Source organism: Electrona antarctica (genome assembly GCF_951216825.1).
Source record: "Electrona antarctica genome assembly, chromosome: 3".
Classification (NCBI taxonomy): Eukaryota; Metazoa; Chordata; class Actinopteri; order Myctophiformes; family Myctophidae; genus Electrona; species Electrona antarctica.
The window spans coordinates 5,406,272-5,430,465 of NC_136808.1; the positions used below are offsets into that span (position 1 = coordinate 5,406,272).

The following is a 24,194-nucleotide window of genomic DNA, read 5'->3' on the forward strand; positions in this document are numbered from 1 at the left end:
CGTAATGAAATCACACCCGGGTGAACAGGGTGAACATAGCAACCATGCTCATTTTTTCTGCACAAATGTCTGACGTAATGAAATCTCACCCGGGTGAACAGGGTGAACATAGCAACCATGCTCATTTTTTCTGCACAAAAAAGCCAGTTGTAGGAGTGGTTTACACCACTCAAAAATGAGCATGGTTGGTATCATTCAGACCGGCCAGCTTGAGGACTTCCTTAATCCTCTTCCGTGTGATTTCATTACGTCAGACATTACGTCAGACCACAGCTGATCAGTCTATATAATACCTTACACCACTCAGTTCACACGGGTGTGATTTTTTTTCTGTATTGTAAAGCATCCATGGGTTTCTTGAAAGGCGCTATATAAATTCAAGTTATTACTTGCGCAAGCAGAGCGCGCAAGTACTAGTTTCGCCCGACGATGCGTATGCACCGTCCCAGCAAATGACGTAATGACTACTGACTACTGAGCTAGCTATACCAGTTATACCCTGACGTCATTTGCTGGGACAGTGCATATGCATCAAGAGTAACCACAGTATACCGCTAATCAACTTACACATTACATATACATATACATAGGAACATTACCTCTAATCTTCCCGACACTAAAACATATCGTCATTACGTCACCATCAAAAACCAATTACATTCTGGCATTGGGTCCTTTAATCCACATCTTTATTACGTCATCATTGAGAATTAGCAAATTACGTAATGACTACTGACTACTGAGCTAGCTATACCAGTTATACCCTGATGTCATATGCTGGGACGGTGCATACGCATCAAAAGTAACCACAGTATACCGCTAATCAACTTACAAATTACATATACATATACATAGAGGCATTTCCTTTAATCCACCCGACACTGATCGAGATATACGTCACCATCGAAGGCATTGGGTCCTTTAATCCACATCTTTATTACGATATACTTCATAATACTACTTTTTTACGTGCAAAAAGTAGGTACGTAGCAAATAGCTAAACCTAATAATTCAATATTTCAATCCTTCTTTCAAAGAGAAGCTGAGATTTGACAGTTTGTAGCGGTCGACAGTACTTGCGCGCTCTGCTTGCGCACTAGTAGGCCTACTTGTGGGCAACAAGCAAGTAGGCACTCGACAGAGTGCAGTTCTAGTTATTATTATTATTATTTCGTACTTGTAGAATGCCATAATTCCTTGTGCTTATGTCACTAAAGGGCCAGTTCATTATTGTTATGGAGGGGAGAATGACTTGTGTAACGGCATGCGACTGGAGGACAGAGCTCTACTATATAATGCTATTTTAATGATTAATCATGTATTTATTTAAAAAAATAAACATGACCAGCAATAAAGCACAGATAGATTTATATGTGATGGCACAATTTATGGATTTTTGTACATTGTTAATAGTCATATCTTGTTTATGTCCCAAGTTTACAAAATGGGGGGTGTCTAATAGAAAGCAAAATAAGTTCTGATATGAAGATAAAATGCGTGATTTTAACACTATTAAAGGGAACATTTAAATTGATGATAAAAAACTTTTAAAAATATATTTTGGTGACTCAATCGATGAAATACACCTGAAAAGGTCAGAGGGACCACACATATCGTACAGGTTCCGTGGAATGACTCATAAATTATTTTTTATAAATCACCATAGTAAAGGTATTTTATGCTTGGCCACATGCCCAAACATATACATGTTGCATATAGGCTGACTGGGGAAAAGACAGATGGTGAAATTGGCCTGTCAGCCTGGCTGTACTAGTGTGTAATACTGTGTATGAATCAGCAGAAGTTTGAAGAGGTTTATTGGAGTCCTGTATTGGACTGGAAACAAAAGTGGATTTGATCTAAAGACCAAATCTGTCCAAAACTGGCACAGTAGCACAAATAATTCACTTCTCAAAATGCTCCTCACCACACTTCACACTGCACTACACAACATGTCTCCCCCTACCTCTGACCTCATACCAGCCACTTATCCCATCCCGTTCCCTCAGGTCCATGCAGTGATGCCGGCCTACTCGGGGTCCCCAAGACCATGCGCTGAACCTGGGGTGACAGGGCCTTCTCTGTGGCTGCCCCCTCCCTCTGGAATGCACTCCCCAAATGCATCAGAGATGCTCACCCCCTCCCTGCCTTCAAAACTGCCCTGATCAAGGACAAATAAAGTTAAGCTCTCTTTTACTTTGGGTAAAAAAAATGCTATATAAATCCCAGGTATTATTATTATTATTATTATTATTATTATTAAGCCCTCCCAGTGGCCTTAATTGACTCTCATCAGGGGCCCTTTAGTTGGGAACTGGACAGAGAGACCATGCATCAATCGACAATTTACTAAAAATGAAATGTTGAATCAATGCATACCGGTATATGTGGGCCCCTCCTCTGTATTTAGGCTACAGCAGTGTACAAATATGCACAAATACATACTTTAGGTTACAGACTGTAAATCCCCAAAAGGTGCTTGACCCACACACATACAACCCAGACTACACACTCTTTCTTTCTTTCTTTCTTTCTTTCATTCTTTCTTTCATTCTTTGCTTGTATGTGTTTATTTATTGTCTCCACCAGGCCGAAGGCATGGGGAGAGAGTATGTTTTGCACTCCGTCCGTGTGTGTGTGTGTGTCCGTCCGTCCGTCCGTCCGTCCTTCCGTCCGTCCGTTACCAGCTAATCTCCGGCACCGTTAACCCGGTCGATGCCAAACTTTGCACACACACTCCCTGCATGCCAACGATTAACCTCTGCCCCGCATTTTCCAGAACGGCCTGTTATAGCGCCACCATGAGGCAGCTTTTCACCTTTTACCTAAAACTGCACCGATCTGCGTGAAACGTTGCATGCACACTCCCTAGAGGCCATTGGCCAAGGACAAACCTTTGACCTGCATTTTCCGCATCTGCCTTTTATAGCGCCACCAGGAGGCCGACTTTTGTAAAACACATTTTTTGATTCTGTCCAAAAATACACTTACCCAATCTTTAGCCTACAGCAGAAGGTGGAATCCAAACCCCAGCAGAACAACATGATGGTGTATGGAATGGGAAGAAGAGAATCCCTGGTTATAGAAATTCCAGGACATGGCAAATTTAGAAGAAAAAAGTCCTTATGCACAGTTGCACACCTACGGAGGACAGGTGCGTCGGATAATTGACTGGAGGAGTAGAAAAAATTGAATCCTGCACACTGTCTACACTTACAGCATTTTATTGAGCAACAATTTGGTCGTTCAGCCAGACCTTCATCAGGCCCGATGAAGGTCGACTGAAAGACTGAAACGTTACTCAATAAAATGCTGTAGTGTAATTAGTGAAGACAGTGTGCGGGATTCCTTTTGTTTTCCCCTTTTTTCCCCTAGGTCATGGGAAATTAAAATTAACTGAATATATTTTTCAATAGATTGGTGAACACCTCCCTGAAAATCCCCATCACAACTTTGGACCATGTAATTGCAAATCATGCCCCTGCTCCCTCTGTCTGTGGAAACCGGCTCCAAAAAAGGGTTGTCCCATGTTTTTTCCACACAATATGAAGACCTTTGAGCACCTGTTCCTTGGCCACCTGAAAAATCCCAGATGAATAACCCTGAGACCTGGTCAACCCAAGCAATTTCATGGACCCTCTCCCAGTTCACATACCACTCACAAAGGGAGGGAAGATGCTGCTGCAATGCCATCTTCCTGCTCCAGAGGGCGTACTCTAACCTTGTCTGGAAAACATGAAGAAAACCAATACTATCAGACAAAAGTGATGAGTTTATATAAATGAGTTCAGACTTCAGTTGATAATAACTAAAAACTAATTGAATTGAAGTGCAAAAGAAAATTGTTGTAAAATGATCTGAACATTTTATAGTGGTCAAAATGTGCCAGAAGTTGCAGAATTATGTATTGCAGAATGTCCCATGTACACTTCAAGTTTTCAAAAAAATCTCGTTTGTAAATCTAGAAAATAGCTGATCTACAAGCTCAGAATCGCGATGCATTGTGAGCTTGTAGATCGGCTATTTGAAGTGGTTAATGTATGTTTTGTAATAATAATAATCAAAATCTACAATATAGGCCTAACTATAGTAACTGTAGTCGAGTAAAAGTACAATATTTTCCTCTGAGATGTAGTGGAGTGATTGATTGATTGATTGATTGAAATATGTATTAACAGTTTGCAGAATTACAGTACATTTCAAACACAAACTCAATACAAAGACTGTTAACTGTGAGTGGACGACCCAATTAAGCATTACACTTGTTTACAAGAGGGTCCACCTTGTTCAATTCATCAAAACATTTAGAGACGAAACAAAGAACAGAACAGGAATTCATCATAAGGGAGGTAAAAAGGGAAAAGAAACATATACAGTGAGGGGAAAAGGCGGTGGGGGGGATTCAGATTTTACGGAGGCCAGTTTCGAATTGCAGCCGTCCGTCCGTAGGTGTCCTTTGAGAGCGGTTTTGAAGGAGTCAGGGAGTAGAAGGAAATCAGTACAGTAGGCTACTTCAGTAAATGTACTTAGTACTTTTCAGAGCCATATGTATGTATCTATGGGCGCGTTCGGAAATAGCGCACTGAGCCCACTGTGCAATGTAAACTAATAGGCGAGTGCGCTCCGGTGTGGTATTTCCGAACGCGCCCTAAGGCTCTGGTACTTTCCACCAGACCACCACTGCCAATCACGGTCAAATGCACCGCCCTTCAATCCAACAGGGCGGTGTATTTAAAACGCAGCAGCAGCAGCACTCCCTCACTCAGGCAGCAACACATCAGTGGGCTTGAGCTGGCAAGTTTGTTTAGTCACGCGGTTAAAAATAAATAAACCTTCATTCACTTACAAGAAATAATGGACCGGTAAGTAACATAAGCCAATGATAAATGAACTGCGTTGCTATCATAGCATTTTCAGACCGTGTTACTTTTCTCAGCCAAGTTCTGTCCTCAGACTCCTCAATTCTTCATTATGTCTGCTTGAAATGTTAAGCTAACATTAGCCAGTCATGTAACCGCCACCGGGAGGCATACTATGGTCCGACGGAGCATTGGTTCGACATGCGTCCGCACCTCGGACTAGCGCCTGCTCCCGTGCTTGCGGTTATGGTTAGGTTAGGGGTTAGGGGTATCGGATCAATGAATCGTCGGACCAAACACCGTAGCCACCATGGTTCACACGTGACGTGACGCTCATTCTTCATTATGACTGTCATGTTTCAGGGAATCAGGGCTAAGCTAACAGTCCACGTGCCAGAATGTGAAACCAGGCATGTTGAGTACACCAAGGTTTTATGTTAGTAATGTTGAGTATGGGTCCCCAGCATGTAGAAACTGCCAGATGCTAACTTTCATTTGAGCAATTTCCACAATTGGCATAATATGTGACTTGGGCTAAAACGGCCATAGCCGTCATCACAAATGTGATGTCAGCACATTTGGGCAAGTGGCTATGGTTGTTTTTGGCCCAATGAGTGTTTTTGGTAACTTCTGGTAATATGTGTTTTGTTTAGTCACTATTATGGCTGCCGTAGAAATGGCACATTAACTAATATTTCCTCGAACTCCAAGTCCAGTATCAATGTCCAGTTGAGTTGGAAGGAAGTTCAAGTTGTGCTAGTCCGCTAGTAGTGCATCAGACATCACATTACAAGACATAATTTGTGACGTAAGCTTGTAGATCAACCATTCCTTTTTTTTAACTTTTAAACTATTAACATTCATTATGTTATGGGTCATACAGTCCCAGGAGAGTAAGGGTCCCATATTTGAGTGTTCATGATTGTTATGATGATGGGCGGTGGTGGCTCAGGGGTGTAGAGTGCCTGGATGGTAACCGTAAGGTTGTCAGTTCGAACCCGGGCTCCCCCAGAGTTACTGTCGAAGTGTCCTTGAGCAAGACACTGAACCCCTAATTGCTCCCGATGTGCTAGTTGGTGCCTTGCATGGTTTCCGCTGCCATCGGTGTATGAATGGGTGAATGTAATGCACATCTCTGTAAAACGCCTTGGATAAAGGTGCTATATAAATGCACCATTTACCATTTTATAAATCGGTATTCCATTTCTATTGTTGTAAGACAAATCGATCTTCATATGTAATGTACAAGATAAGGAAAAACGGATCAACCATTTCTAATTTTGAAAAATGTTCAACATGGAAACTGTTGCTGATAATGCAAAAATAATTGTTTATCTCAAATAATTGCGATTAGGAGATTATGTAATAATTGTGACAGACATCAGTCTTAACGATGCTAGAATCACTTCTTCCAGAAAGAAGAAAACTGCGGTCTCTAGCAGCAGAATGTCAGAGAAGCCTTTGAGGGTGGCTGATCCAAGCAGGCAGAGCATGTATGCCACACCACAGAGGTGGGTTTGGCCCTGGGGGTCCTCAAAGTTTCTAGTAGTAAGAAAATGATTCACAGCTTAACATTATTTCTATTTGTCTTTTTGTTCATAATGTCCCATACCCGAAGGAACCTTAACAATGGTGGTGCCTACGTCATCAGTGAAGTTAAAAGCTTTTGTATTTGCCATAATCATGGATGTTAAGCTGGAAAGTTACTAGGATGCTGCTACATATCAACTTGAATTTATGTGCCCAGTTAAAACTGTGTGGACATTTGCATTATAAGTGTTTTAATTTTGATGTCTTTAGAAGTGTTTGAAATGGATCGTGTCAACATAATTTACATTGCTCCCATTTAGGTATTGTTTTTTAGCCCCTGCTCACAAGTATGTTTTCAATTCATCATTTGGGGTTTAATGTATTTACAGTAGTGCACAACCCTCTTATGGAAAGCTCAACCTCGGAAAACCCCAGTCTAGGACCTCGACCTTCTTTGGCGCTCGGTATGTAACTCACAAAAGAGAAAATTATAATAGACTTAATATTCAATGATAACATTTTGGATTTGCACCTACTTACCCATTAGAATGTGTTAATATGAACTTGATCGCTACAGGGCTAGTGGAGTAGGTCTAAACCGTAAAAGCAGCATCGGAGGACGCAATAGCATGTTTGGAGCATTGGGAACAGCCGACAAAATGAAGGACCCCAGACCTCTGCACGACAAGTCCTACATGCAGCAGTGTGTCAGGAAGCTGTGTGAGGTACTATGAACCCTTCATTACCTCCGTTGGTGGAGGGAGGATGTTTTTGTTAACGGTTTGTGTACAGAGTTTTAAACTCTGTATTCTGATAGTGGTCATACTTGATTGGGTGTTCAGTATTAGCCTTTCCCTGTCTTTCCACCACTTTAAACAGAACATTCATATCGGCTTTTACCTGGGGGGGGGGGGGAGAAACTAACCTTTTGCTCATTCAAGAGGAAGTTTATTGTTTATTTTAGATCCCCCCCCCCCCCCCCACTAGTCACTGCCTCTATTCTTCCTGGGGTCAAGCAAGGACTGTCTAAAGAGGATGAGACGCGAAGACCGTTGTACATGCCCAAACTTGTGCATGTACTGTACAACTTCCTGGTCTCAACTGCGCATGTTTCTTTCCTTCCATGGAGCAACATGGCGTCGCCCGTACGGTCTTCGCGTCAAGGAAGTGTCTCTTGTGTTAGCTGAGAGACTTGGCCTAGCCTCTTCTGGAAGTGACTTTACTTCCTAGGGCCTAAGACCATGTCTTGGATCTGTACATTCAAGCCTTTTCAGCCTTAGGATTTCTTTGGTTCTGTGTATCTTGATTGTCTTTTAATTTCTAGTTCCTCTCAGAAAACTCGTATGGAGAGGTGTCCACCAAAACGTTCCAGTCTCCCTCTACCAAGGAATTTCTCAAAGTGTTTGAGTTCCTTTTTCAACAGCTGGACCCAACCTTTGTGCTGCCTAAATCCAAAGTGGAGGAGGAGGTACCTCGTTTGCTGAGAGACCTCGGGTAATTGAATAATACCATCGTACTTCTACACATGTATAAACAGTAACATTCTTTTAATTGCCGTGAGGTAAAGGCAAAACATTGTTTGCCTATATACCAGTATTAAAGGGAGTTTTTAGATTTCCTTTTTACTAATACGATTGAACCCTACTGATTCAAGGCCTTTGGCAAAGATTTCTGGTTTCATACAATATTCTGTAACTCAAAATGTAATGGGCGGCTTGCCAGATTTGCTTGAACTCTGCTCTGACCATCTTTCTCTGTGGTTTAATGTATACCGTTCTGCTGACCATCTTTGTCTCTTTGTGGTTTAAGGTATACCTTTCCTCTGTCTAAGAGCGCCATGTATTCTGTTGGAGCTCCACACACATGGCCTCAGCTGCTGGCAGCTCTCATCTGGCTCATTGACACGGTCAAAGTAAGGCTTGCTATATACTTCATTGTGCACTGGTGTCGCTAGGAGTGCAATAATAATCATAATCAAATCGCTTATTAAACTGGTTGCCAGCAATGTAGTAATTTATCGGCTAACTAATTAATCGTGGGTGTTTCTCAACTAGAAAATAGTTTTTCCAGTATTGTAGCTAAGGAGTGAGCTGTGTCCCTTCCGATCTGCAGATGGTTGCACAATGGCGACTGCAAAGCAAAATATGCCGCATAACAATGGCAGCGTGCTATGCTGAATCGCATGGCATTCACAGACATGTACGTTCTGAGGCCATTTTACCCTCCACGTCACAAAGAAAAGGATTGCCTGCAGTATTTGTAAGATGTATTGGATTACATTACACACTAAACTCCCAACTACATAGTGGATTTTTGAATGATTGTCAGATCTCGACTCGATTGCAGAAGAGCTGCTTTTATTCTCAGTGCAACACCGTCACACAACCAAGAATATGTACTGGCATGAATAACATTTAAAATGTGCTGTCTATGTCAGATCTCGATAATATTTAAAATGTTCTATTTCTGTCAGATCTCCCGTGGTCTTGAGAGTGAGGACCTGCTCAAGGGTCTTTCTGAAGAAACTGGAGAATTTGTGGAGTGTAGCAAGGTACCCATTAATGTAATACAATAAAAGTAATCAAACATATTTTTATAGCTTTAAATATCTGTTGGATGGATGTGTTTTATTTCTAAATGACGGTCTGATGACAAGATCACTCATTTTTGTTCTCTGAATGTCTTTCATAGCTGTGTGTAGACATGGTGGCTGACACGTACACCAAGTTAATGCAGGGAAGCGACTCATTAGAAAAGGAGGATTGTCTATTCCTGTCAGAACTTGGTAGGTATTTGGGGGATGTTGCACATCTTTAATTATTATTTTAGTGAACTTGACAGTTTGTTCTACAGGTCAGTTCTAAGAAAAAGCATTGATTGCAGTTTTGTCTGCTTGTGTCATTAGAAAAGGCATACAGTGTGGATGAGGCCCAGCTGATGTCAATGGAGGACAAATTCACATTACTGACTGAACAGGTGGATCAGCTGGAGAAAGAGAAACATTTGGTTGGTATTTTGAATTCACGCACCTTTACAGTGCTCCACCAGTGCCGTTAGAAATTGTATTTAAATATGCTAAGGACACATTCATAGAAATTGAATGTTTTCAGGAAGGTTTTTGCTGAGCTGAAGCCATTAAAATATAGGCTTTTTAAATGTGAAATTTTGCACCTTTGCATGTTTTCAGGATGGTTGCTCGATTGAGCATAGACTTGAGACTACTTTTTTTTTGCTTAATTCATGTTTATATTTATACACACGTGATGATGCCACTGACGGATACCTTATTGATCCTCAGCACATGCTTTTGGGGCAAACAGTGACTCCTAACTTTTTGTGCAGAACATTTTCCAGAGATTAATCAGAACTCTCACCACCAGGATCCGCTCATGAAGATGAGACTCGAGAAGGATGAGCTCCAGACAGAACTCCAGAAAATAGACGCCTACCTTAGTGAGCTTAAGACCTTCAGAACTAGTCTGGAAAGGGAGGACTCCAGACTGGCTGAAGAGCTGCAGGCTGTTGGTAAATTTGCTTCCATTTTTACCTAGCCTGTTGCTTGACATTCCACACAGAAACCTTTTGGTTTCGTTTAATGGTATGCAGCCTTGCATGTATTGACCACTTAAACCCCACAAATGTTTTGATCAGGGTACCCCAGGTGTCTGTATTTCAGTCCACCATCTAAAAGCTCAAAATTGCATTGTGTTGGGATGGTAGATAATCCATTTCTGCCAAATGTTCACCCATGATGGCAAGAATATACTGACACTAGGGTTCATTTGGATGTGTACAACTGGATGGGTTCAACTGGATGTGTACCCTAGTCTGCAAGCAAAGGAACTGTAGTTAAAATAATTAGTCCCGTCCCCACCTACTGAAACCGTAAGTTGGACTGTTTCAGTGTGTCTTAGCTATCCTTCCCACTCTACCTTCACAGGCCACCATCTTGATTCTCTGACCCAAGAGGGGGCCAGACTGCAGCAACTCCTGGATAATCAGAATTACACTCCAGCTGATGTGGAGAGGCTCAACCGGGAGAAGATGGAGCTCCAGAAGGGGAGCTCCATCCTCGTCAAGGCTCAAGAGGTGGCAGAGCAACACGCGTGGCAGGAAGAGATGGGTCTGGCCAAGATCAAGGAACGGGTGCGTATACACGCAAGAGTACACACAGTGAAATCCTCAGTGCTCATTTAGATACAAAACTCAATGCCGTTGTGGTGCTGCACAGAAATGTATATTAATAGTTGTTTCATTGCCGTTAAGAAATTATTCAATTAAACTGAACAATTAACAATCGCAAATTCGATGGAACGCACATGTGGTCCATTTTAACTGTCTGTCTGTGTCCCACATGGAGATCTGTATGTGCCTGTGTCTGAAGAGTGCAAACTGACTGTGAAAAGACTGGTTAATGGTATTGTTTAAAGTCAAAATTGCTTCCCCCATCACAGGTTCTCTTGAGAGTGGCAGAGTACCATAAGATGGCCCGTAGGCTAAAGTTGCTCCCAGCATCTGCAGAGAATGCCTGTGGACATGATTTTGAGATACAGACCGCATCCATGGATCAACCTGGTGCTATCAAGGTCAAGTACAAAGCACAGATCCAGGTATGTAACTTATGGATCTGAATCCATATTGATTGTCTGGTAAAAGCCACCTATATGGCATTCAGAGTTTGCATAATTGTAGTAAGCCAAGATGTGTAGTTTGTATGATGCATGTTTAGATTTATTGTATGCTACATATTTATCTAGTCATTCTGTCATATGTTTAGTTGCCACTGAAGAAAATGATCGCTGACGTGGAGAGAGAGATTGAGCAAATGGCCAACAAGAAGCTCAGTCTACAGGCGACTAATGAGGAGGTAATCTAGTGCAAAGTTATTACCGTATACTAGGGGACTAATGAGGAGGTAATGAAGTTATTACGTAGTAAACATTAAACCACCAGGAGTGAGGAAGAGATGAAGTAATACTATTTGAACTAGTAGTCTGGCAGCTGGGGGTGTGGAGTGGGAAATTTGATATATAGTTTTTATTTTAATTGGCCTAAAATATTGTCTATACATACGTACATTCATGAATCCACTTGCCGACCAGCTGTTGGTATTGAGCATTTTCTTTTATAGGGGTTTATATGTGACCATACTTAACATCCTATAAGGCGAAAATGGCAACATTTCATTTTGCTTTAAGTAGCATGCGAGTGTTAAAACTAGTTTCCCCCATGATTCTGAACCCATTCCAAGCATTAGTTTTGCACAAAATACTCCTTGGGCTAAAAACGGCCATAGCCGTCATCACAAATGTGATGGTCAGCGCGGCGCACGCTGCAGCTCACCGCTCCTTGGCTGCGGCTCACTGCTCCAAGAGATGGGTCAAATGCGGAGAACAAATTTCACTGCGGTAACGTGTGTGACAAATCGTATGACTTTGACTTTGAATGGTATGGTGTGTGTGTATATAGGCAATATTTTAGGCCAATTAAAAAAAAACCTATATACCAAATTTCCCACTTTAATCAAAAGAAACCTGTTTGCTGCCGTACTACAGGCACAGTCTGAGTCTATGCATGTGTTTTAACCACTTATGCCCAGTTTTATACATACGATGGTGTTGCAAGCTTGTAGAGCAGCCTTTTTTGCTGTGCAACACCTTAGCTACTTTTGATTTAGCACAATTAAAAACTACGTGCCAGGAGGAGGCAAGAAGCCCAAATTGCTTATACATGGCCTCGAGTCTCGACCATAATAAAAACATGATTTGTAAACGAGATGCATATAATTTAATTTACAAATGCAATATAATATAAAAACCTAATGAAACAATTAGCTTTTTGTAACTCTACCCTTCTGGATGGGAACCCAGGGCTTAAAGTGCTCAAACCCTGGAGACGGATTTCCGTCCTGAGGATTTCATAGGACCATTACAATTTAGGCATTTAGCAGACACTCTTAATCCAGAGAGACTTACATTAAAGGAGAATTCCATACTAAAAGGCTTTCTTACCTTTCTTTGTAGTTGTTACGTCCCCACCAAAGAGGTCCAGGTGTTTTTTTTTTGTGTGCAAAAGCTCCTTATTGGCCATTTTCCATACCATAAGCCCTAAATGAATTGCATTGAATTGAATGGGGCTATGGGGTGTTGTGTTAATTCGCTTATTTCCATCGCTCAAAGGATATTTTTGTATATATCCTCTCTTCATAATGTAAATAATATCCCAAGCGGCACACTTTACTACTAATTTCGATGGAAATAAGAGAATTAGCACAACACCCCATAGCCCCATCCAATGCTTATGGTAGGGGAAATGGCCAATAAGGGGTTTTTGCACAAAAAAACACCTGGACCTGTTTGGTGGGGATGTAACGACTACAAAGAAAGGTAAGAAAGCCTTCTAGCATGGAATTCTCCTTAAGCAAGAACAGAGAATAAACTAGAAAAAGTGCCCTTCTGGGCACAGGTCTCCACCAGGAGGATAGGAGTGTGTGTGTGATGTTTGGCAAGATGTTTAGGAGTGATATAAACATGTTTGTTTGTTTTTTGCCACAATTTTCTTCATTTTGTTGAGGAAATGCAGAGCCAGATCACTCATAGCATCTCTGAGGATAGAATTCTGGATGTGCAGCATTTTGTTAGCCTGGTATCCAGCCTGCTTCGCTACGTTCGGCGGATTTTTTTTTCTCTCTTCGCTTATCAGTCTGGAAAGCCTCCCATTGGGAGGTTTTGCAGAACTACACTAGAACTACATATGTTACGTAGTCAACGTAGTTGCTGATTGGATGTTGTTCCAACGAATGAGAGTAGCGTTAGGCAACCTACGTCATCAGCCAGCGCCACCCTCCATGCTTTTCACACTGTGTAGCTGCGCTTTGCTATGACGTCTCACTGGTGCTTTGTCCCGCCCCGCACCACAGACCAATCAGAAGCCACGTTAGGTTTCGAAGCTTTTGGCATGTCCCGCCTCCCTTGGAGATCGGAGGCTTTCCAGACTGATAAGCGAAGAGAGAAAAACAAATCCGCCGAACGTAGCGAAGCAGGCTGGATACCAGGCTAGCATTTTGTACAAAATTGGCCACTCCTGAAAACTTTGGAAGGCAATCTTAGCCAATCAGTGTAGAATCTGAGAAATCAAACTGACTCGTCTTGATCACATGATTACAGAGATCATGTATACCGATTTGCATGAGATTTGGCTGAAATCTGTGCGACTAATATAAACAATGTGTTTTGCAGAAATCGGCCTCATGGTAGCACTATAACCGGCAGATGTGGAGGGATGCAGGGAAAATGTTTTTCCATGGCCTCTAGGGAGTGCGCATACAAAGTTGTACACAGATCAATGCAGTTATAGGTAAAAACCGGAATTGCCCTGTTATAGCGCCACCATGAGGCTGGTTTGGAGAAAACAAATGTGTCATGTCGTCCTCAGCCTAGTGGAAATGTGCGTGTATAATTTCACGGAAATTGCACACTGTGTTTGTGATTTGTGGCAATTTGTTCGAAACGGACCAATCATGTGAGCTTTGGAAGCGAATCTTAGCCAATCAGGAAGGAAGATGGGAAATGGTGCAGATCCGTGTTGATCACATGACTATGGAGATAGTGTATACCGAATTGTGTGATGTATGGATAAAATGTGTACGAGTAATGTACAGAAATGTGTTTTGCCTAAATCGGCCTCATGGTGGTGCTATAACAGGCCGTTGAGGAATATTTGGGGCAGAGGTTCATCGTTGGCATCCAGGGAGTGTGTGTGTGCAAAGTTTGGCATGGATCGGGCCAACGGTGCCGGAGATTAGCGGGTAACAGACGGACGGAAGGACGGACGCACACACACACACACGGACTGAGTGCAAAACATACTCTCTCCCCATGCCTTCGGCCTGGTGGAGACAAAAAGCATGGTAATGCATACGTTATCATGCATAAGCTAAGGGCATAACAGTGGAAAATGTATATAGTGAAACTGCAGATAAACTACGGTGCTATGTTTACATAAAATGCTATAAGTCTACATAAACTGCTCTCTAAGTCTGCATAAAAATGCTATCTAAGATAGTTGAGCCTTTTCATACACCTGTAGGAGTTCTAGGCTAGGTCAAGTACTACGGCAAAGTACTGTGGGCTAAGATGGAGTCTGAAGAGGTGCGTTTTCCGACTGGTGGAAGATTGGGAGCGAAGCTGCAGTTCTGATTGCAATGGGAAGTGCATTCCATAGTTTTGGAGCCAGAAGGGAGAAGAGTTTGGGGCGTGTGGAACGTTGTCCCGGTGTTTTTAGGGAGGCTACTTCCAGCTTCCCTGCGTCGGCTGATCTGAGCGCTCGGGAGGGTTTGTAGGGTGCATTAATGAGATTGGTGTAGTTCCGCAAAAAAATATTAAGGGGGTATGTATGTGTACAGTAGATTGCCGTGGTGTGAATGACATGACCGAAGCAGTCACAACACAGCAGGCTTGCTATGCTAGTGAAGTGATATGAGGGGCTCAGGGGGGCAACAAAGTGATCCTCATAATAATTTTCTCCGCCGCTTAATTAATAACGAGCGAGCAATAAGTTGAAGGATCAAATTAACTCTGACAATGTACCAGCAGTGTTTTTCACCAGACGAAAACTAGACTAGACTAGACAAAAAACACGTGTATAAACAATAACTGGGACTAAATTATTATGCAATTTCGTTGACTAATAAAGACTAGACGAAAATGTAGTTCACAAAATAAAGACTCTGCTAAAATCTATGGTCATTTTTGTTCACGAACAAAGACGATACGAAATATATTATTTATGATCGTCTTGATCACTTCCTCCTGTCTCTTTGCTATGAAGCGCACGTTTTGCGTTCGGAAATACCGCCGGGACTGTCCGGGAGCACAGTCGCCTATCACTTTGTATTAGCATTGTGGTCAGTGTGCCTCTATTCGAACACACCCTTGTCACGACACGCCTCCTTTTGATTTTGCAGCGGGCACCGCACACTACACCAAGGAGGAGGAGGAGGATTCCTCATGCTTTATTGTCGATACTTTTAAAATAAAATAGTAAAATGCTTTGCACGGGGACCGGGAGAAAGAGAAGAGAAGATATATGGAAACATTTTCGCTACATCGATGTGGAGAATAAAACAGAATGCTTGATTTTAACCGAAGGAGAGCAATGTGGCCACAAGATAAAAGGAAAAAACACAACAAACCTGAAGAGACACATCAGCATTTACCACAAAGAACTCAAGGTAAGTTAACAAAAAGTATGCTGCTGGTTGTTTACAAGTGTAACATTAAATCAACGTTTTGTTGTTGAGAGTACTGTCGGCTTAATGTTACTAGTCTACAATAAAACCTACCCTAACTCAAAACCATAAGTAAGACAGAGTTACGCAAACTGAAGGGGCTTCAGTCCATTTTGTTCAAATAGGGACAACCGGAAGTTTACGGAATGCATTGGAGTCTATGGGCTCGCGTGAGTACATGAACCACGTGACTGGGCTGTTTTCTGCCCCCTCAATGTCGCAACTCTTCTACCCTAACTTACGTTAGCTTCTTAGCATGTAGCGACCGTAGCCACTTGTTGAGAACTTTAGAGAAATGCGTGTGCTGTGAACTTGAATGAATTGAAGTAGATACATTATACTGGTGGGGCAACTATGGTTTCAGTTTGATTGCAAGTTTAGCCTATTTAAAGCATATAGAAGTATGAGCTAATAGCACTACAGCAAGCAAACTATTATAGTAACTTGCAAACAACCCAGTCAGTGTGCACAAAACACATGGGAAGCTATAGCCTATACATGGATGCAAACAACATGTTGCCTGCAAAAACACAACTAAAAGTGTCTGCAGAGTCAGACTCTGCAATTATATTTCTGCTTAAAGTAGGATAGTTTACATATGCTATCTTTTTAGTATGATTTTGGATTGGAATGACATTGGCATTTTGTTTTTACAGATACTGTTTTAATTAAGTAAAATACTAATAAATGCTTTACTTAGCCTATATCCTATAGTTTCCTATTTTATCCTGTGCAATGTGTGTATCTGACCTGACTGACTGATTGTATTTACTCCTGTCCCAGATTCCAGATCCACCGGCTACAACCACCAACCTACCACCCGGAAAGGGCAACAGCAGGCCAGCTATACAAGGGTCTTTACTGGCCCACACCAAATACAAAACTGACTCTCTAGACCAAAAGTTCAAAGAGGAAGGTGTAGCACTGTGGATAGCCCGTACAGGCCTCCCGTCACGCCTAGTGGAAGATGAGGATTTTGGCAAAATGATTGAGAGGATGGATAAAAGAGTCACTGTGCCAAAAAGAAATAAAATTACAAACACAGTGGACAAAATCTACCTGGACGAAAAGGACAAATTCAAACAACGACTGTCCAAGGTACGCAAAATTAGTATTGGCTTAGATATTTGGACTAAAAAGGGTCTCACAGCATCCTTTCTTGCCATCAGTGCTTGTTATTTTAATTCAGAAGACAATAAGGCAGAACACATACTCCTGAACCTAAAGCAAATGGTTCACCCACACACGGCTCAGGCTATCGCCACTCTTGTGGAGGAGTCAACAGAAGAATGGGGGATCCCAAAAGAAAAAATCATCACCATCATCACAGATAATGGAAGCAACATGGTTGCTGCTTTCCGTCACAACGATAATGAAGAGGACAGGGGGGACAGTGACACCAGCTCTGACGAGGACGAAGAAGAGGGAGAAGAGGCAGAAGTCCTTGATGAAAGGTCAGTCTGTGTGCATGTTTGCTGCGATTAGTTCTCAGTCACTATAACTTATTTCAGTTTATTATTTAGAGCTTGATATAAAATGTAAACGCAAAACTCCAAGCCTATATTATGTAAGAGCTGGTTCTTGTAAAATACTGCGGCAGCATTAGATGGATGGATGATGTGTTTAAAATGTAAATAAATGTAAAATGTAAATGTATTCTAAAATGTAATCTGCAATGAGCATTTTTTATGTTTTGTGTGCTGATAAGTATGTGCTAATGCAATGGTTATGAAAAGTCTCTGTGTTCTGTGTTCCACTTTCTTTAGGTACGGAACCTGGGAGAGGACCCCCTGTGTGGTCCATACCCTTCAGCTAGTCGTCAACATGATCCAGAAGGAACCCACAATCAAGAGAGTGCTGGACAAACTCAGGCACCTGGTGAAACTGTTCCGCAAATCATCCGTTGCCATAGAGCGGTTACTGGCAAGGTGTGGACTCACCCTCACCAAAGACTGCCCAACCAGATGGTCCAGTACCTATTTGATGATGTCTCGCGCTCTTCAGCTGAAGGACCATCTTGCATCGGTAGCTGAGAGCATGACCTGGGACAGCCTGCAACCCAGTGAGTGGCAGAAGCTGGCTACCCTCAAGGCCTTGCTCCTTCCATTTGCTGAACACACAAAGCTACTCCAAAGTGACACCAACTCCCTATGTCTTGTTGTGCCTGCATTGCTGGACTTAATTGGTCACCTGTCTGAGTTCTCCAGGGTTCATGCCCAGAGCTACAAGAATGCAGCTGCACTGGCACAGAAGATGAGGGAAAATATTGAGCTACGCTTTGGCCTTTTCCTTAATGTCACAGATGACAGGTTCAATCCACTTGCTGCAGCTGCATGTTTGGTCGACCCAAGTTTAGCAGTAGACGTCCTCATTGAAAATGAGGAGGAGGCAATCCAGGAACTTTTGAGAAAAGCTGAGGATTACATCACTCGCAGTGTGCCACCAGTAATCCGTGAAGAGGAGCAGGAGGAGGATACTGAAGAGACACGGGAAGAGGCAAGCGGGCAGAGTGAGACTGAAGAGACAGCCACTTTGCCAAAGCGGCCTAGATTTCGATGTTTTAATCCTAGTCATCCAGCAAGGCCCAGGCCCCCCCAGGCCACTATCAGGCAGGAGATTCAGAAATACAAAGATGCCCTGTCCCAAGCTGCTGGCGTATCTGGGATAGAGTTTTGGGTTTCTCAGAGTGACACTTTGTTTGTGCGTCTGAAACCTTTCGCCTTGGATCTTCTGGCAATACCAGCGTCACAAGCCTTTGCAGAGCGCGTCTTCAGTGTAACCGGTGAACTCTCAACTGGCCGCCGCAACAGGGCAAGAACCACATTGGAAAGAAGTGCCTTTCTCAAGCTAAACAAGGTCTAAATATACTGTCATGGGACTGATGGCTACCACAGACTATTGCTTTACCTTCAGGTTCCTTTAACAATACAAAACATTGATTTGAGGTATTGTTTAGACTTTAGACTGATTGATTCAACTGTATTTTGTATGCTGCAGTTAACTGTTTAAAAGGTAGAGCAGTACTGTGTACAAATGTGAACTTCTACATGTCAGAGCAACTTCGAGTGGAGAGACAGACAGACAGAGAATGAGACAGACGGAGAGAATGAGACAGACCGACAGACAGAGAATGAGACAGACCGACAGACAGAATGAGACAGGCCGACACTGACTGACAGACGGACAGAGAATGAGACAGACAAACAGTGGGTGAGTGTTGAGCTCTGATGAAGTAGAGCTCTGGCTGACTGGCTCCAACTCAAGTTAGATACTTGAATTTATTTGAATGTTTGACTCGACTAATTGAACTTACTGTAGGTCCAACCGTTTTCATCTGCACAGGGGGGAAAAAGGGGTCTGCAGGGGTCTGCAGTTCGTACAGTATTTGACTGAGATTGTGTTACATTTTTGCAGCTTAAGTGTTTAAAACATGTACAAATGTGATTCAAAATCCACCCTGGTTCAGTTTTCATTTGAAAGATAAAAAAAATACACTTTTCCCATCCATTGTCTTAGTTCTAGCAAGCTCTGCCTTGTTTCATCTTCAATAACTACATGCCATGTGAACTAGTTTGCTATATGCACTTTTTTGTGAGTGTTGAGCTCTAAAGTAGAGCTCTGGCTCCAATAATTTAGGCACTTTAATTAATTTGAATGTTTGACTTGTATTATTGAACATAGGTCCTGCTGTTTTCATCATTCTGGACAAAAAGAAAATCATTTGTTAGGTTTATTTGCAAATTTGTTTTCATTTACAAAACAATAGATCATTTTCTTAGCAAGCTCTGCCTTGTTTCACCTGCCCTGTGAACTAGTTTGCTAGAGACAGCACTTTTGTTATATCTATGCAAGGGATTTATTTTGATTTTACCAACATGATGGTGAGTGAGACAGTGGGTGAGTGTTGAGCTCTGATGAAGTAGAGCTCTGGCTGACTAATTGAACAAAGGTCCAGCCGTTTATCTGCACAGGGGAAAAAGGGGTCTTACCTGCAGAGTGCAGACCTTTGAAAACATGCTGCAGTTCGTACAGTATTTGACTGAGATTGTGTTCATTTTTTGCAGCTTAAGTGTTAACATGTACACATGTGATTCAAATTCCACCCTGGTTCAGTTTATTTGCAAGTTTAAAAAATACTTGTTTCCATTGGTTTAGTTCTAGCAAGCTCTGCCTTGTTTCATCTTTAATACTATAGGCATATGCCATGTGAACTAGTTTGCTATATGCACCTTTGTGAGTGAGTGTTGAGCTCTGAAGTAGAGCTCTGGCTCCAATAAGTTAGATACTAATTCATTTAAATGTTTGGCTTGTAAGAATTGAACATAGGTCCTGCCGTAAGTGCCGTTTTCATCTTTCGAAGAAGAAAGAAAGTTGCCAAAAGGCTGATGTTCTTACAGTATTTTGTTATATCCATGGGAGTTTTTTATTTTCTTAACACTGACCTCAGATGCATTTTCTTTTAGGATTCTATGTGAACTAGCTTATTTCATTAACCACTTAAACTCTAGTAAACATGGTGGCTCTGTACTTAGTTGGTCTCACATAAATAGCCTACAATACCAGCATTTTAGCTTACATTTACCCCTCAGAATATGGATGCTGGGGTTTAAGTGGTTAAGTCTATTAGGCAGCACACAGAACAGGCACTTTATTTTCTGTTATATTTTCATCTCGGATGTATTTTATTTATTTTAATGCAAGCATCAATGTGTCTGAACTGAATTGATGATTAGAAAAATAAATGTGCAAATTCATGTCAATTCATGTTCCCTTTCTGGATGTATTCCTTAAAATTGTCATTTTTATCAAAAGATGAGAAAATGCTATGTGAAATATTTTTAGATTCGATCTGCTGACAAAAAAGTAAACGGCTAAAATAATTTGTCAGACTAAAACTAGACTAAAACTAGACTAAAACTAAAACTAGACTAAAACTAGACTAAAACTAGACTAAATTGTCAGACTAAAACTAGACTAAAACTAGACTAAATTGTCAGACTAAAACTAGACTAAAATGCCAAGAGTTTTTGTTGACTAAAACTAGACTAATAAAATCACGGTTTCATGGACTAAGATAAAGACTAAAATGCTCGACTTTTAGTCGACTAAAACTAGACTAAATAAAAAAAGGATGAGTTCGACTAAATAATATAAAAACTAACAACGGTGATTGAAACTGGACTAAGACTGAGACTAAATTGAAAAATAGCCGACAAAAACAACACTGTGTACCAGGCACGTTCACATTTACATTAATTTAATGACCATTTTTCAAATCTTTTCTTTCATTTGTGATAAAATGGCCAGATGTTAAGGTGCCCAGATGTCATATTGTGCCCACTGCCCACCTATCCTGTATCCAATGTTGGTTGCCAAACCAATGGGTTGTTTCTCTTGTAGCCTAGTTGACTTTTATTCTCTCTTGCAATCTTATGCAAGGTGCATAATGGACTACTGAAGGCTACATGCCTATAATTGTCTTCCTCTGGGTTTTTTAACTTTACACACTGCTATTCACCATGTGAATTCAAGCCCTACAGTAAGTTCAAGATATGAATATTTGAATTGATTGGCCAGACTAGCAATATAATGCAACAGAACTTCAAAAGCTACTTCCATCCATGAAGCATGGATTGGCACACACATTCAGTAAACTTTGGGGAAACATAATTTTACCAACCCAAAAATGTATGTTATTAATTTGATTTATTTTTCTCTTACAGACTTTTATCCCCGTCTAGTACAGGGGTAGGCCAACATTTTACAAAACATATATTGGGACATGGTCTGAAAATGTAAAGTCTTGGGATTTATTTTGGCTTTAAGCCATGGGAACCCCTTTTGGGGTTCTGTACAGTATTTAAAAGTTGATGCTATAGAAGTCTTTTTTTTTTTTCAGAACTTAGGTCAGGATTTAGAAGGTGTTTTTAGAATCGGCCTCAGTCCAAAATGGTTTAAATTGTGTTAAATCAAAACTTGTTTCAATCTGTTAAGTTTAAATGTGGTTGTAATGTACCAGCCAGATATTAATCATGTTAAATGTGGTTGTCTCAGATGGAAGGCCAAATCCTACACAAGATGAAAGAGTTGAAGCTACTGAGAGAGAACAACTGCAAACTCGATCTACAGTTGGAACATGACATGCAGGTAAAATGTGTGAGTGTATAATGTTGTGAAGGCCCGGGCCTAAATGGTCTCGTAGCTTTGTGTGTGAGTGGGTCCTCTGTGGGAACAAGGGAGTCAAAACCGTGCTGTTTGTTCTGATGCATCGCCATCTGGATAAAGTTTCTTTGCGTCTCACTTTGATTTAATATCAATCTTCTGTGTGTGTGTGTGTGTAGGAGATGGAATGTGAGGAGCAGAAATTGACAGCAGAGAAGGAGTCTATTGAAGACCATGAGAAACTCCTGCAGAAAATGTTTACAAGTGGCAATGATGAAGTTGTCCAGAAACTGAAAGCCACAAAGCAACAGTTGGTGTTTTCTCACTGTATTTACTGTCGAAACCTATTGCATTTAACCCTTTAAGATTGGGAAAGCCTGTACCTCTAAAACGGGGAAAGCTTCTGTGTCATTGTAGATGTTGCGGTGTGTGTGTGTGTGTGTGTGTGTGTGTGTGTGTGTGTGTATAGATTAGCAACAGGATTTCTGTTTTTTAATAAACCTCTAAATGGGTTAACTGAAGAGATGATTGTTGTGGAGGAGATGTTTGTAATTGCAGTATATTATATTTCAAAGGTAGTTGATTTGGGTGTGTTTATTTGATCACTCGTACCCAACTCTGATTTTAGACATTGACTTAATCTGTATCCTAGGTACCACCTGGTGCAGATTGAGACCACTGAAGAGAGACGAACAGTGCGTAACAACCTATCCACTATCTTATCCACTGCTGCCGAACACGTGGCCCTTTTGGAGGTACAACATGTGAACTATAGCTAACTTAATGACTTGACACTATCTGACCCGTCAGACTAGATCAGGGCTGCTCGACTTTAGATGGCTCAGGGGGTACTCTGCAAAATTGCAAAAGTCCAAGGGCCGCAAGCTAAAGATTTCAGTATTTTTGAGTCGTTTAAAATTGTATTTTGCAACAGACTACACGACTAGTCTAAACATTAAGGACTGCACAGTAAAAAGCCACATTTCTAAGGCCAAACCTCACTGAACAAAAACATTGTGATTAATGATGACGTTACAAAATCGGGCTTCATTCACGTAGAGAACAGATTATCACAGGTGAATTAAGTAATACTCGGCTGACATCAGGCCATATCACTTTATCTTGGATCAAACGATAAAATACCTACAATCTTGTTCAAAACTATAAAATAAAATAATTGTATTGGTATGGCCATGACGGTCTGCAGATATATTAAGCCCAACGGTTGAGTAGCACTGGACTAGATGGTATACAGTAAATCTAGACCAGTTCAGTTTTCAAACATTTTCATGTTTAGGACCCCCATCCCCCAAATTAATATGCATTATGCACCCCATCTGAAAATGTTGTGCCAGGGGCCCCCATAAGTATCATGTTTAAAAATGAAGTCAAAAACGGCAATTGTGAAATCAGAAAAAGCTGATTGTGATGCTTTATCAAATAATTTGGGGACCCCAGACCCCCACTCCATTACCACTGGACTAGATGGTGTAGATCTGGTCACACCAAAGACATCCCCAGTGACTGGCTTTTTTTCAGTATGAAACAATCTTTCTTTTCCGTTCAGACTTGTTACTTGGACAACAAATATTATTTAATTAACATCTACCTCAACCACTTAAGCCTTAATTTATACTTGAACATGGTCAGTGAGAATATATATATATATATTTATTTTTTTAAGAATTACAAGCATTGCTGAAATGATTATCAAATGGTTTACATGTAGGAAGTTAAATTTGGACATTGCAAAATTGAGTATTTAATCATGGTTTTATAACTTATCTTGTACCCCTTCCAATCAACAGAAATGCACAAAAGACAAAAATCAAAAAAGACAAATGCATGGCATGTCGGCATTGACAGCGGAACACCAACACCAACAGTTTCAGCAGATCAAGGATATGGTTGACTTCTTCAAGGAAAAGGCTGATGCTTTGTATGCTTGATGGGACAAAGCTGAGGCTTCTTGCCAGTTCATGGGAGAAAAGTAAATTGAAATGAGATAAGGGAAACGCAGACTTTCACAGTAGATCGAGGTCCCAAAGATGTTACATTTGTTAAAATTGTTCGATTTGTACATTGTCATAGAACTGCACAGATCCATTTGAAGAACTGTATTTGTGAGAATCCCCAGCAATAAAGGATTTTTAATGTGATCAGAGCGCCTTGGATGCCTTTTTCTTTTGTCTGTCACTTTATACTATGGATTTCTTAACCCATTACAACCAGGAAACTTTTTGTGTAGGTAGCAAATTCAGATGATGTATGATAAGAGCCAGAACCATCGATTAAGACTGAGTTACGACAACTCTTGTTCACTTCATGGGACCAGTCCAATGGTGGCTCTTAGC

The 24,194-nt window shown here is 41.2% G+C and overlaps 2 protein-coding genes across 4 annotated transcripts; both read left to right on the forward strand.

The window, feature by feature from the left end:
* The first annotated feature begins 4,705 nt into the window (after positions 1-4,705).
* Positions 4,706-23,999, forward strand: LOC306919495 (kinetochore protein NDC80 homolog). 3 transcript variants are annotated; one of them, XM_079496183.1, is made up of 18 exons: positions 4,706-4,862; positions 6,275-6,370; positions 6,779-6,853; positions 6,967-7,114; positions 7,714-7,883; positions 8,199-8,301; positions 8,502-8,648; positions 8,863-8,940; positions 9,081-9,174; positions 9,295-9,395; positions 9,770-9,914; positions 10,330-10,535; positions 10,844-10,999; positions 11,167-11,256; positions 21,733-21,825; positions 22,020-22,150; positions 22,493-22,595; positions 23,649-23,999. In XM_079496183.1, exons 1-18 carry the CDS (start codon positions 4,855-4,857, stop codon positions 23,787-23,789), a joined length of 2,085 nt encoding a protein of 694 aa, XP_079352309.1. In that variant the 5' UTR covers positions 4,706-4,854; the 3' UTR covers positions 23,790-23,999. The 3 variants fall into 3 exon arrangements, with proteins under 3 accessions (XP_079352309.1, XP_079352310.1, XP_079352311.1); XM_079496184.1 differs by having other exon boundaries at positions 7,813-7,883; XM_079496185.1 differs by lacking the exon at positions 8,502-8,648.
* LOC306920552 (uncharacterized protein) lies at positions 17,003-18,540 on the forward strand (the record flags this gene model as incomplete). Its single annotated transcript, XM_079497365.1, has 2 exons — positions 17,003-17,132; positions 17,445-18,540. Exons 1-2 carry the CDS (start codon positions 17,023-17,025, stop codon positions 18,538-18,540), a joined length of 1,206 nt encoding a protein of 401 aa, XP_079353491.1. The 5' UTR covers positions 17,003-17,022.
* Positions 24,000-24,194: the final 195 nt, after the last annotated feature.